At 40.3% G+C, this 13416-nt stretch overlaps 1 protein-coding gene across 5 annotated transcripts in view; it reads left to right on the top strand.

The window, feature by feature from the left end:
• FRY (FRY microtubule binding protein) overlaps positions 1-13416 on the top strand; it is a 440002-nt gene that overhangs the window by 312320 nt on the left and 114266 nt on the right. For all 5 annotated transcript variants that reach the window (XM_058670891.1, XM_058670892.1, XM_058670888.1 and 2 more), the window contains 7 exons: positions 1742-1828; positions 4218-4477; positions 4903-5092; positions 5701-5825; positions 9380-9437; positions 10870-10961; positions 12240-12412. In XM_058670891.1, coding sequence (XP_058526874.1) covers positions 1742-1828; positions 4218-4477; positions 4903-5092; positions 5701-5825; positions 9380-9437; positions 10870-10961; positions 12240-12412 — 985 coding nt within the window. The remainder of the gene's footprint in view (positions 1-1741; positions 1829-4217; positions 4478-4902; positions 5093-5700; positions 5826-9379; positions 9438-10869; positions 10962-12239; positions 12413-13416) is intronic.

Below are 13416 nucleotides of genomic sequence, written 5' to 3'. Positions count from 1 at the left end.
GGGAAGGCAGCAATGTGGGCTCAAGTACTTGGTTTCCTGTCACCCACATGAGACCAGAAAGGAGTTCCAGGCTCCTGACGTGAGCCTGGCTCAGTCCTGGCCTGTTTCAGGCATTTGGGGAGTGAAGTAGTGGATAGTTAATCTCTCTCAGGCTCTCTGTCCCTATCTTTCTCTACCCTTTCAAATAAATTTTAAAAAAAAATTCCAAAAGCTGATTTCAAAGGAATTTGGAATTCAAGCATTTTTATACTAGACATTTTTCATGAAGTATATCAGCACAGTCTATAATAATAGCAGTGATATGGAAAACAACACAAATACCCATCAAAAGAGGAGTGGATAAAGAAACCGTGGTATACCTACTCTATGGACTACTACTCAGCCATTAAAAAGATGAAATTCTACCATTTGCAACTGAATAGTCCCAACTAGAGGCCAGTATGCTCAATGAAATAAGCCAATCCCAAAAGGACAATTATATGTTCTTTGTGATATAAGGCAACCTTCATGCAAAATACAAGATCAACAGCCCTTTCAATATTGTTTTTACTACATCTCATAGGTTTTGATAGTTTTGCTTTATTTCCATTCACTCAAAAATTTTTTTATTATTGCCTCACTGACTCATAGGTCACACAGTAACATTGTTTGCTTCAAGAAAGTTTTTTATTTTCTTTTTCATTTCTTCAACACTTTGGTTATTCTGTAGCATGTTACTTCCTGTTGTTAACTTTCTATTTTTTTTCTTTGTTTTTGTTTTTATGGTTTTTCATTTAAGTGGATATATGATAACTGTAATAGACTGTCATATCCAGATGTGAAGATGCAATGCAGTATGCTTTAACTCCAAATCAAAGTTGGACTCCCAGTGAAACTGTTAAACATATCTTAACAATAGGATGCTGGACTGTCTGCCATTGTTCCTACCTGCAATGTCAAGATACACTGAAGTAGCACAATGATGGGCTTATGACTGCTTATGAAGGATCATAGTGTAAAAATGACACAAGGGAAATCCGGAGGTGGGGGCAGGCCTTGGGGATATGGAGGGAAACCCCATAGCCTATGGAATTGTTTCATAAAATACATACATTTAATTAATTACAGTAATTTTAAGTACATCAAAATAAACTTACCTTTTCACTCCATTTTCTACAAGCATGTTGAAGTACCCTCATATGGCCATATATATTAATCGTGTGGAGGAACTTTCAATGAAATAGTCCATCTCATACCCTTTCCAATTTACTTCTTTTAGCAAAAGGCTGTGCACTGTGTAGATACCACAAAGCGTGCATCTGCTATCTCTGGCAAAGTTTGAGACTAAATTTCAATCAGAGGCAGCAGTCTGTGTTAACAGATCAGTGGCATTCATGGGCCTGGCAAGGCAGCTTTCCGTCCGTAACATTACCGACTACGTGAACACTTCCATGGATAGTGTTCGACAGGGGTGTTTAGATTTTTGTGTGGCGTATGAGTCTTTGAACTTCTGGAATATGTCTTTTCAGTACAGTGTGAAACGGGGGCTATAATTATCTTCCTCTGAAAGTTCCAAGAGTTAGCTCAGCGGCGCAGGGAGTCTGATTCAGGCCCTTTCGCCATCTTGGCGCTCACTTTTCTGTGAGAAAACTCTTACACTCTGCTGCAAGCTGTTCTGCTTCAGGGACGAGGTGAAGACAGTGGGGCAGGTGGGAAGGCGTCATCTTCCCGTAGAGGGTAATCGCCTGTCCTTTGCTCACAGGATGATGACAGACCCATGATCGATGTCATGGATCAGCTGAGTTCTTCCATTCTGGAAAGCTTTATTCATGTCGCAGTTTCAGATTCAGTAAGTACACATTTGATCCTAATTACTAATAGCACCTTAACCATAGTTCTCATCTTGTCTAAAAAAGAATCAGAGAAAAAGTGATCTGGAAGAATGAGGCTGGGTGGAAAAGATGGGAGCTGTGTCGGATGAATAAATCGGCACAAAGCTACTCCAGACAATGAATGCCGGCTTAGAAGACAGAAAAATTTCAACCGTAATTTCAAACTTTACAAGAGTTGCTCAAGATGTTTAAAATGAATTTGCTTTTCTCAGCATACTTAACACTTTCTATGTACTTGGAGCTATGCACAAGACTTGATGTTCTGCTTACTATGTAACTTCTCTTTGTTTGGTGTTTATAGTTTACAAGATACTTTTGCATTTGTCTTATTTGATCCTCACATTTAGTGAAACTCACGCACATTGAGTCGGTAGTTGCAACCCCAGTAACATAGAAGCAAAGTGTCAGAGCCATACTTAAGCCTCTTTGGGTTCAGAATCTCATTTCCTAAAGAAGTAGAAGGGACATGGAAACTGGTTTCAGTTACCTTTTTACAAATAAAAGTATCACAGCAGAACCCCTATTCATTTCAGCTAAAGTAAAGCAGGGCATATCTGAGATTGCTTGGAGAATCCACATTGCTAAAGCCTGGTGCAGATGCTTGTTAATACAAGAAAAGCATCCAGGAAAGCATATGTTATGTAAAAAAAAAGATGCATGCATTTCAGAAAAAGAAATTCACACAAAAATAAATCTGTATTGTTTTCCATGAACTCTTGGAATTGCCTTCCTAATTATAAATGACCATAAAGACATTTGTGTGCTTTTTATTCCTTTTCCAACTGAAATTGAACACAGATTCCTGTTTTTAGTGATCTTCTTGCTTAGCGTCGTCATCATCATCATCATCATCGCCCACACTGTTCACCAGGCACTGCAGACCTTAAGAGTGAGAGTGACTAGTCTGGAAAAGTGGTCACCTCTGTTTCATATGCATGTCTGACTTCCCTGCAGATTTTGTTCACATGATTTTGTTCCGGGTTTAGCAGATTCAAAATCTGAAGCTACAGGTAACTAGGTCAGCAATGTTGAATTTAGGAAGATGCACAGAATGTGGCGTGGAGAAATGGCGGAAGCAGGGTCAACTTTGTGCCTGGTGTGTTTACATCTGTAATCTCCTACAATTTACTGAAGGATCAGGCGAGAACACCTTTATAATTCCCAAGTAATCAGTCAGCTTGAGACTGCAGCATTCATTTCCCCAGGTCATGGACTTCAGACAAAGCTCATGTTGGAAACGCAAGCCTCGGCTTCGACCCTCACAGCCCATTAGCCACCAAGGCCACTACTGAAGCACACTTCCCCTTGGGAACTCATGAAGATAAATCGTTCACATTAAATGCCCAACAAACATAAAGGCCATTTCCTCCCCTGGCACAGTAACTAGACCATTTGAAAATTAGTGTGTCTTATACTTTAATATCTGAACTTAAGAGAGAATGAACTACAAAGGCTTATCCATATCTTAAATGCCTATAGAACAAAATCACAGATTTGTATCTAGAGGTTTTAAACTATATGCTGTTTTGAATACATTCAATATACTGCCTACCATTGTCTATATCTACAATGTCATGATACACTTAAACAGCAGAATGCTGGACTTGTGACTGTTGCTGAATGACTATACAATTGTCATCATAGAGGGGAAGGGCAGTGGAGAGAGGAATGGGGGAATCCCTGTGCTTGTGGAACCATGTCATGAGAAATAACAGTGCACTTGATCTTAGCCAAAAGGCCGAGAAGCGATGAGAAATAACAATAAAAAAGAAAAATATGCGTATGTATTTTGGTCTGACAGCATAAGTCAAAAATAAGTAGTTATCTGAAAAAATATCTGTTGCATTCATGAAAGGAATTGGGTTCAGCAATCTCTCTATAGGATAAGGTTTTTGATCTAAGTAAAAATAAACTCATAGCAAAAAATATATATATGAGAATTGCAGGGATTCAACCATACCTGTGAATTTTGAAGATAAATAACAGAATTTTTTGTATGATAAAGCTATCACTCACCTTTACTAATTTCAGGGTTTCTTTTTTTTCCCCCAACAAATCTCTGCTAAGCCACTTCTAGTGCTATAGACATGAAAATTATCACAATGTGACCCTGGTCATTAAACTTTGCACTTAAGCTGCTTACTATCTAGCAGGAAAAAAAATCTTTGATGAGCACCCATTAGGACCACATGTGGTAGGTGCAGAGTGAGTGTTTTGGGTCCCAAGCTGGCCCTTTGCAGAGGTGGCCAGCAGGAGCCAATAGAAGGGGCCCAGCTTGTTGAGCCCCATTGAGGCCAGATCCCTTGAGCTGAGCTTTGAGGCACTGTCTCCTTCCTGTTCCCACAGGCAGCATTGCCCTTGACACACAATGTGGATTTGCAGTGGTTGGTGGAATGGAACGCCATCTTGGTCAATAGCCATTACGATGTGAAGAGCCCTTCCCACGTCTGGATTTTTGCACAGTCTGTCAAAGACCCTTGGGTCCTCTGCCTCTTCAGCTTCCTACGGCAGGAGAACTTGCCCAAGCACTGCCCCATGGCCCTCAGCTACGCATGGCCTTACGCCTTCACCAGGCTCCAGTCGGTGATGCCTCTGGTAGACCCAAAGTAAGGGAGCTCGCTGTTCTCCCCTGATTTGCTGCTTTTGCCATTTTCTCTCCTAAATTGTCATTCTGTCCAAAGGATTCAGTTGTTATCATCTCAAATTTGTAAACTTCACACTGCAGAATTCTTAAAGCTGAAAAAAACAATCTACAGTTTTTGTCTAGAAAAAACTGTAAAGGAGAAAAATATTTGTCTTAATAATAACTCTGGTTAATTATGGGTCTTACTGAACTTCTAATGGTTGAAGCCATCTTAACATCAGTTCACCTGCTCCACTTCTCATCCAAGGCAGGTATTTCCTAAACCATGCCCCCAAGTCCTTGAAGGACAGCTGTCTCTGAGTACCTCCTGTAATTTTTATTGAGTAAGTGATAGTTCAAACCCAGAACTTCATCTCACTTGTGTTTTTGACTGCTCTTTTTTTCTAGCAGCCCAATTAATGCCAAGAAAACCAGTACTGCCGGCAGTGGGGACAACTATGTGACGCTATGGAGGAATTACCTTATTCTGTGTTTTGGAGTCGCAAAGCCCAGTATTATGAGCCCAGGACACTTAAGAGCTTCCACTCCAGAAATAATGGCAACCACCCCTGATGGTACAGTGAGCTACGATAACAAGGTGACATGACATGCTTCAGAAGAATTCTTCTGTAAGGTTTTTTTTTAGCTTGTTTGTCTAGCATTCCCAGTGCAAATTGCACTGTGCCTGCCATCTGGAGTATTGTGGGATCAGATTTTCATCCTGCACATTCCTGAATTCCATTGAGTGTTTATGTGAATAATTTATGACTCCTCCCTGACAAGTGGGAACCAGAGATAAAGAGAAGTTGAACTTGTTTAAGACCATCCAGTGGCTTGTATTTATGGGATCCCGGAGGTCACATTCGTGTCGCCCATGTCACATTGTTCTCACTCCTCACCACCTTTAAAACATGCCCTGAATACTTTGTTAAAGATGCTGTTGTTAACTGAGCTGAGTTTTTTCTAAAACAGAAGGAGACTACCATAATTCTTTCTCTTTTAGAATTTGTGTTCCAGATGAGAAATATGTTTGTTGTGATACATCTGTAGGTTTTTTTTTCTTTCTTTTTTTTTTTTTCTGACTTGATGGCAGTGCCTTGGGATGTGGTTCAGTACTTTGGAAGTGTTCTGTGGAATCCTTGTATGATTTAAAGAACCATCAGTTAGCATACTGCTTCTTTTTCACGTTGAATCACCTTGTTTCAGGCCATAGGCACCCCGTCCGTGGGCGTTCTCTTAAAGCAGTTGGTGCCTTTGATGAGGCTGGAGAGCATTGAGATCACAGAATCCTTAGTTCTAGGATTCGGAAGAACAAACTCCCTGGTGTTCAGGTACAGTAGTTTTGATGAGTTGTGCTACATTCAGACATGCTACTGCTCTTGTAGTCCCAGTTGGTGACAGGTTGGGTTTGCGTTCTGGTGTTTGGAGGATCAATAGGTATTGCATGATCTCCTTTTTCACCTTCAGTTGATGTGCGTTTAACAAGCATGCCTTGCAAGTGGCTCACATCTTGCTTTGATTTTGTCTCCTAGTTTATTCAGTGTATGACTTTGTTTCAGATTACTGTAAGTGAGGATAATTGTGTGTCAGTCTCCAGTTAGGTTATACAGAAGCGATGATATCAAAATCATAACTGTATGTTAAAAAATGATAATAATCTCCTCTGCTCATCGGCCATTTATACCACACTCTCAAGGCTAAAAAGTGACAGAACCCTTTTGGTATATTTAATCACGTGAGTTGATGTTCCTGGAAGCCTTTTGCTCTTCCTTAATATGAAGGGACGTCAAAAGGTTTGTGAAATGTGGAGTTAAAAGTAGGTTTATTGTGTTGCAAAATTTTTTGAAATCTATCTGTAGACATATTCATGATATATATTTTCCTGGACTTTTTGAAGAATTCTTGTACAGGTAGATCTCAAAAATTTTTGAAACAAAATAAGTTTGCCTTCTAATTCCATTTTCTGCATATTTTCTGAAGTCCTCTAAGACAGCCAGTATACCTGAATTTTTAGATTCCTGTATTTTTTTAAAGATTTATTTATTTTATTACAAAGTCAGATATACAGAGAGGAGGAGAGACAGAGATCTTCCATCCGATGACTCACTCCCCAAGTGAGCACAGCAGCCAGTGCTGTGCTGATCTAAAGCCAGGAGCCAGGAACCTCTTCCGGGTCTCCCACACAGGTACAAGGTCCCAAGGCCTTGGGCCGTCCTCGACTGCTTTCTCAGGCCACAAGTAGGGAGCTGGATGGGAAGTGGAGCTGCTGGGATTAGAACTGGCACCCATATGGGATCCCGGGTCACTCAAGGGGAGGACTTTAGCCACTAGGGTCATTCCACAAATGGCCACAAAGAGCAGAAGTGGAACAAGTCAAAGCAAAGAACCTCAAGCTTGACCTGGGTCTCCTGCCTAAGTGCGGGGCCCAGCCACCTGGGCCATCTTTCATTGCTTTCCCAGCATGCTAGCAGGAAGGTGGAGCAGAAATGAAGCAGCTAGGACTTGAACCCGTACCCATATAGCATCACAGGCCATGCATTAACTGTACCACAACTCCAATCCCAAAAACTTAATTCTTAATGTTTCCATGTAGATAGAAAATGGAAAGTTCCATGCATCTCTGAAACATAGTGTTTGAAAAACAGAGACAATTAAAAATGTTGTTATTCATGTTTAGAGTCAGTTCATTTTTTTAATTTTTTAAGGATTTATCTTATTTTTCTTGGAAAGTCAGATATACAGAGAAGAGGAGAGACAGTGGAAGATCTTCTGTCCGATGATTCACTCCCCAAGTGACTGCAACGGCCAGTACTGCGCCAATCTGAAGCCAGGAGCCAGGAACTTCCTCTGGGTCCCCCGCACGGGTACAGGGTCCCAAGGCTTTGGCCATCCTCAGCTGTTTTCCCAGGCTACATGCATGGAGCTGGATGGGAAGCAGGGCCACCAGGATTAGAACCAGCGCCTATGTGGGAATCCCAGCACGTGCAAGGGGAGGACTTTAGGCACTAGGCTACTGTGCCAAACTCAAGAGTCAGAGTTTATTTTTAAAACAAGTTGTGGATTGTAACTGCTTTGGAGCTAATTAACCAAAGTTTTAACATTATTAATTAGTTAAGACAAAGCATTATATAGACATTTAGCAAGATAACCAAAACAATGCTGGAATTAATAACAGTCTTTATGAAAGAAACAGGTGCTCTTTTGCATGTCTTGTCCTCTCCCTTTTCTGAAAGTAACATGAAGTAACTAACATAGCTTTATGAACTGGGAAAACTAAAAGTGTGGGTTTCAGTTTTCTCAACTGCAAAATTGGTATAGTAAATAGAAATGAAGTATATGTAAAACAACAAAAGCAATAAGAGTAGAAGAATCAATCTCAGATTAACAGAGGGCATCTATTAACTGTTATCATACCTTGTAAATATTTGTAAAGGGTACCTGTTTGGTAGAGAAGACCATTAATATTGTTCCTATTTCTTGATGAAGAGATGCTAAGCTCTCATCTGGGGGAAGCAGGAAGCATAGTAGAACTTTTAGCTGTGTAAAATTCCTGTCCTTGGAGTTTTCTGGGAGATGTCATCTAAAAAGAACACAGTGTCCTGCCAGAAACATGACACAGATTGTAGGCAGAATGCACAGAGAGTAGTCTGGCATTAGCCTAGATCCCATATGTTGATGTGTTTTGACATGGTAATTCCGGAGTTATTTCGTAAAGAAGAGACTAACTAGATTAGCAAATATCAAGCTGGGAACCAGAGAATGTGAGAAAGGCTAAACTGCGTATTTTCAACACAAGCTTCCTATCAAAATGGCCTAAACTTATATTTGTCCCACATCAGAGAAAGAGGTTGATAAGAATTTTAAGGAGCACGCTAATCCTATACCTGTTGATGCTGGTATCATATATGGATGATGATGTCCCGGCTACTTCCCATGCAGCTGCAGTATGGCCTGGAAAAGCAGCAAAGGATAGCCCAAAATCTTGAGACCCCGTGACCACCTGGGAGACCCAGAAGTTCCTGGTTCCCAGATTTGGAGCAGCCCAGCTCTGGCTGTTGCAGCTAGTTGAGGAGTGAACCCGTGGATGAAAGATCTGTCTCTCCCTCTGTGTGTAACTCTGACTTTTAAAGAAAGTAGCAAAATAATAAAAATTTCAAAAACATTTAAACACTTGTCCATAGTTTGTATTTATTATGTAGCTCAAAGAGAAAATTCACCTCTGAAATCCAAAAAGACTCTGTGTATTAAAATGAACTATGAACCAGTCTCCAAAGAGCTCAGATCTCACTGGCCATTGCAGAATGGCACCTGTGTCTTCTCCTCTGTGGGGGCTGAAAATTTCTTGTGTGCAGGACTCGAGCATATTTTCAGCTCCACAACTTATAGTAAAGTACGTTGATCTTTGTAAGCACTTGGACAGTATTGTTTGATGGTTCAAGTGAGAGGTTTTTGCCATGGAGATTTTTTTTTTAAGATTTATTTTATTTTTATTACAAAGTCAGATATACTGAGAGGAGGAGAGAGAGAGAGGAAGTGGAGCTGCCGGGATTAGAACCAGCAGCCATATGGGATCAAGGCGAGGACCTTAGCCACTAGGCCACGCTGCCGAGCCCTGCCATGGAGATTTGCAAATAACTAAATAAAATCAAGTCAGCTGCTATGAACTGCACCAGTTACAGCACAACACTGGGACAGGGACAAATAATTGAACAACAGGCTGACACATCTTTCCAGTTCTGATGGGAAAAGCACAAGTCAAGGAAGATAATGTCAGAAGCAAAGTAAAGAATTTTAAAATGCAGTGATGGGGTGCTGAATAGATATATTTGTTCCAAGTTAGTTGTCAGTAACAGTGAATACCAAATGTTGATCTTTTTCTTCATAGAGAATTGGTGGAAGAACTTCATCCATTAATGAAAGAAGCTCTGGAACGCAGACCAGAGGTGAGATTCTGAATTTAAATAATTAAAACTTAATTTATGTGGACAAGGATGGGAATTTAAGTCAAAGTGAAAGATTTACCCTAAAGAGTATGAATACCCTGAGGGCCAGCACCATGGCGTAGCTGGCTAAGCCACTGCCTGCGACATGCGCGTCCCATATGGGAGCTGGTTTGAGTCCATTCTGCTCCACTTCCAATCCAGCGCCCTGCTGATGCACCTGGGAAAGCAACAGAGGAAGGCCCAAGGTTTTGGGTCCCTCATACACATGGGAGAGCTGGAAGAAGTGCCTGCCCTGGCTTTGAACTAGCCAAGCTCCAGTCATCATGACCATTTGAAGAGTGAACCAGAGGATGGAAGATCTCTGTGTCTCCTTTTGCTCTGTAATTGTGCCTTTCAAATAACAACATACATGCTTTTAATTTTGAACGCTCAATGTCATTTTCATTATTTTTTAGAATATAGTTTGATTTGCTTCCATTTGAAAGATTTTTAATGAAGAATTACTTATTTACTTGAAAGACAGAGTTACAGAAAGAGAAGTCTTCCAACTACTGGTTCATTCCACAAATTAGTGCTGGGTCAGGTCAAATTCATGAGCCTGGAATTCCTCCTGGGGCTCCAAAGTCTGGGATAGGAGCCTACCCATGTGGGTCGTTTTCTGCTGCTTTCCCAGGCCATGAGCAGGGAGCTGGATTGGAAGTAGAGCAGCTGGGACTTTAAGAGGTACCCATATGGGAAGTCGGAATCTCCCATACCATCTGAACCTGCTGTGTCACAATGCTGGCCCCTTAAAGTATTTTCATGTCCTAACCATCTAACTTCAAAACAACTTCAGAGATTAAATAGGAATTATTCCGTTGTTCTGCAAAAGGTTTACATTTAATTTTGGTTTGTAGACTTTTTCATAAGGAATCAGATGACCAAGAATATCAGTTGTCTGCCCATGTATGACATAATTTCTCTGAAATGAATCCACATGTTCTAGCATATAAAAGAAACTTATAATGTATCAGAATGAAAAAATAAATTAAAATATCATCAAAAAACTTCTCCTGAGGTATATTTGATGAGAAATAGCAGAAATTGAGCAGATTGAAACAAAATCCAAGCTGCCTCCGAGACCAGAGCTGATGGGATTAGCAGTGTCCCCTCCGTGTGTTTCCGATGCCGAAGCCTTTCAGCAGGTGCTGGGAAGGGAGGTGTGCTAGCCCTAAGCATTCCAGCCTTAGCATTTGTGCTGACCTGCTTAGGATCTGTTGCTCTCCTAGTCTGGGATAGCAAGGACTTTCTCAGGAGATGAGGAAGAAGGCAAATGCCTGTTGCCTTTCGAGCTTAGTAAATTGCAGTCGACTTGATACATGCCTCACCTTACCACACTTTCCTAAGCCAAGGTAACGCAGCCCTTCACTGTCTGTTACCTCCCAACATGCAGAATAAGAAGCGCCGGGAACGGCGAGACCTACTAAGGCTGCAACTACTCCGAATTTTTGAACTTCTGGCTGACGCTGGTGTCATAAGTGACAGGTGGGTCTTAATTCTACCAAACTGGTCAAAATTTTTTTCTTTTTAAAAAATATATTAACCTTTAACTCAGAAAAAAAAGAAGTACTTTCCCTTTTCATAAAATTAAGCAGCGAATTTACTTTTTTTAACATATATATATACACGTATATATGTATACATATATATTTATGTATATTTAAAAATTTCTTTATTTTGAAAGCCAGAGTTACAGAGAGAGAAAGGGAAAATGTAAAGTGTTCTTGCATCTACTAGTTCACTCTCGAGATGGCCACACTGGTCAGGGCTGGACCAGGCTGAAGCCAGGTGTCAGATGCTTTAGCCAGGTTTCCCACTTGGGTCTCAGAGGCCCAAACACTTCGGCCAGCTGCTGCTGCTCAGGTCATTCACAGGGAACTGAGAGTATCTGACATTGGAGGTATAAACAGCGGTAGGAAGCCTAGCATCCTAGTGTATGTTCAGTTCTCGATATGTTTGTCTCCCTTGTACAGTTCCTCTAGATGAATATATGTGTGTGCATGTTTGTATACATAAACATATATGTACACATATGTATGTATATCCTATATATATATACGTATATATATATATCCTGTATTTTGCATGAAGATTGCCTTATATTAGAGAAGATATATGATATTTTCCTTTTGGGATTGGCCTATTTCACTGAGTGTGATGGTCTCTAGTTGAGACCATTTTGTTATACAGGATATATTTCATTTTTTAAAATGGCTGAGGGTATTCCGTAGAGTAGATGTAGCAGCTTCTTTATCCATTCCTCTTCTGAAGGCATCTAGGTTGTTTCCATGTCTTTGTTATTGTAGATTGTGCTGATGTAAATATAAGATTACAGATCACTTTCTCATGTACAGATTTCCCTTCCTTTGGCTATATCCCCAGAAATGTGTTAGCTGGGTCATATGGCAGATCAATTTTCAGTTGTCTTAGCACTCTCTAGACTGACTTCCTCAGTGGTTGTACTAGCCTACACTCCAACCAACAGTTAAGTAGGATACCTTTTTCCCCACGTGCATGCTAGCCAGTGTTGTTAGAAGAGTTCTGAATGTTGGCCAGTCTCACTGGAGTTAGATGGAACCTCAATCTGGTTTTTTATTTGTATTTTTCCTAATACCTAGTGAACCTGAGCATTTTTTATATATATTTGCTGTTATAGCAGCAAATTTAGTGTCTGGTTTCTGTCATGCATCTTGTATTCCATGAGGCATGCACTGCTTTTGACATGAAGACTAACCACCTAAAACTTTGTTTCCTTAATTTCAGCACAAATGGAGCCTTGGAACGGGACACACTAGCCCTGGGAGCTTTGTTCTTAGAATATGTGGATTTGACCCGCATGCTGTTAGAAGCTGAAAATGACAAAGAAGTTGAAATTCTTAAAGATATCCGGGCACATTTCAGTGCCATGGTCGCCAACTTGATCCAATGTGTTCCAGGTAGAGTGTCTGATCACTGCAAATCACCTATCTTGTTTGCAAACATTCATGCTTTCCTACTGAGCCTTGCTTGTTAATCCTAAGGGCCTGTATACAAATGTAGGATCATTTATTGAGAAATTTGAAAATACACATGAGAACAAATTATAACTCAGCACAGGGTTGGAAAAGGGAACAATGGAAATTCCGTTTGACTTTTTACACATCATTTCTCTTTGTTTTTAATTTCTACCTGAAAGTGAACTTGTGTGATTTCCATAAGAATTAACTCCGAAGGCCCATTCACCCAAATGTCATTTTTTCCCACCGTGTTTGTGCCAGCCTGTAAGCATGTAATTTCAGCAATATCGCTGCTCCCTGACACACTAAATAGAATTTTACATAGATTATTGCATGTTATATTTCATTAATTATTACTTTATTGGGAGAATTACCTTTCAGAGAGCAAGTGGATGTAAAAGCATTTTCATTATGATACAAGCTTGGAAAACAAAACAGCCAGTCAATTGATATAAAAAGAAATTGAAGGGTTTTAGGTATAATTTCAAAAAGCTGCAACCCCAACTAATACTTCTGCTTCTGGTGGTGTGTTACATCTTATCAGTCCTCATGTTGGAGGAACCCAAATAAAGAGTTAGATCAACGTTTTCGGATGACGTGGATTTGTTTGAAGCAGTCTGTGCTGTGCAGCCTAGCTCTCCCTAAAAGTAGGCAGTAGTGTCAAGCAGACATTTAGTGTATCAGCAGCAACTAAGTGGCAAGTATTGCAGTTTCTTAGATATTAAAGCATGGTGACATTAGTTCCATTTTTTATTTGTGTTCCTTACGAGTGTAGCTGCTACTGACTACTGTGGCAGGAGGCAGGAGATGGACTTCAAAAGTTCTGCTTAAGTTTCTAAGATAAGCTTCATTCCCTAAAGAAAAAATAGCACTATGGAATGGAATTGCTCAAAAAACTTAGGAGTATGTCACAGGAGTACTTCAACACATTCCTGGGTATTGAG

Source organism: Ochotona princeps, chromosome 12, assembly GCF_030435755.1.
Source record: "Ochotona princeps isolate mOchPri1 chromosome 12, mOchPri1.hap1, whole genome shotgun sequence".
NCBI classification, from domain to species: domain Eukaryota; kingdom Metazoa; phylum Chordata; class Mammalia; order Lagomorpha; family Ochotonidae; genus Ochotona; species Ochotona princeps.
Note: the sequence above shows the minus strand (reverse complement) of the source record. Positions and strands in the feature narration are given on the sequence as shown.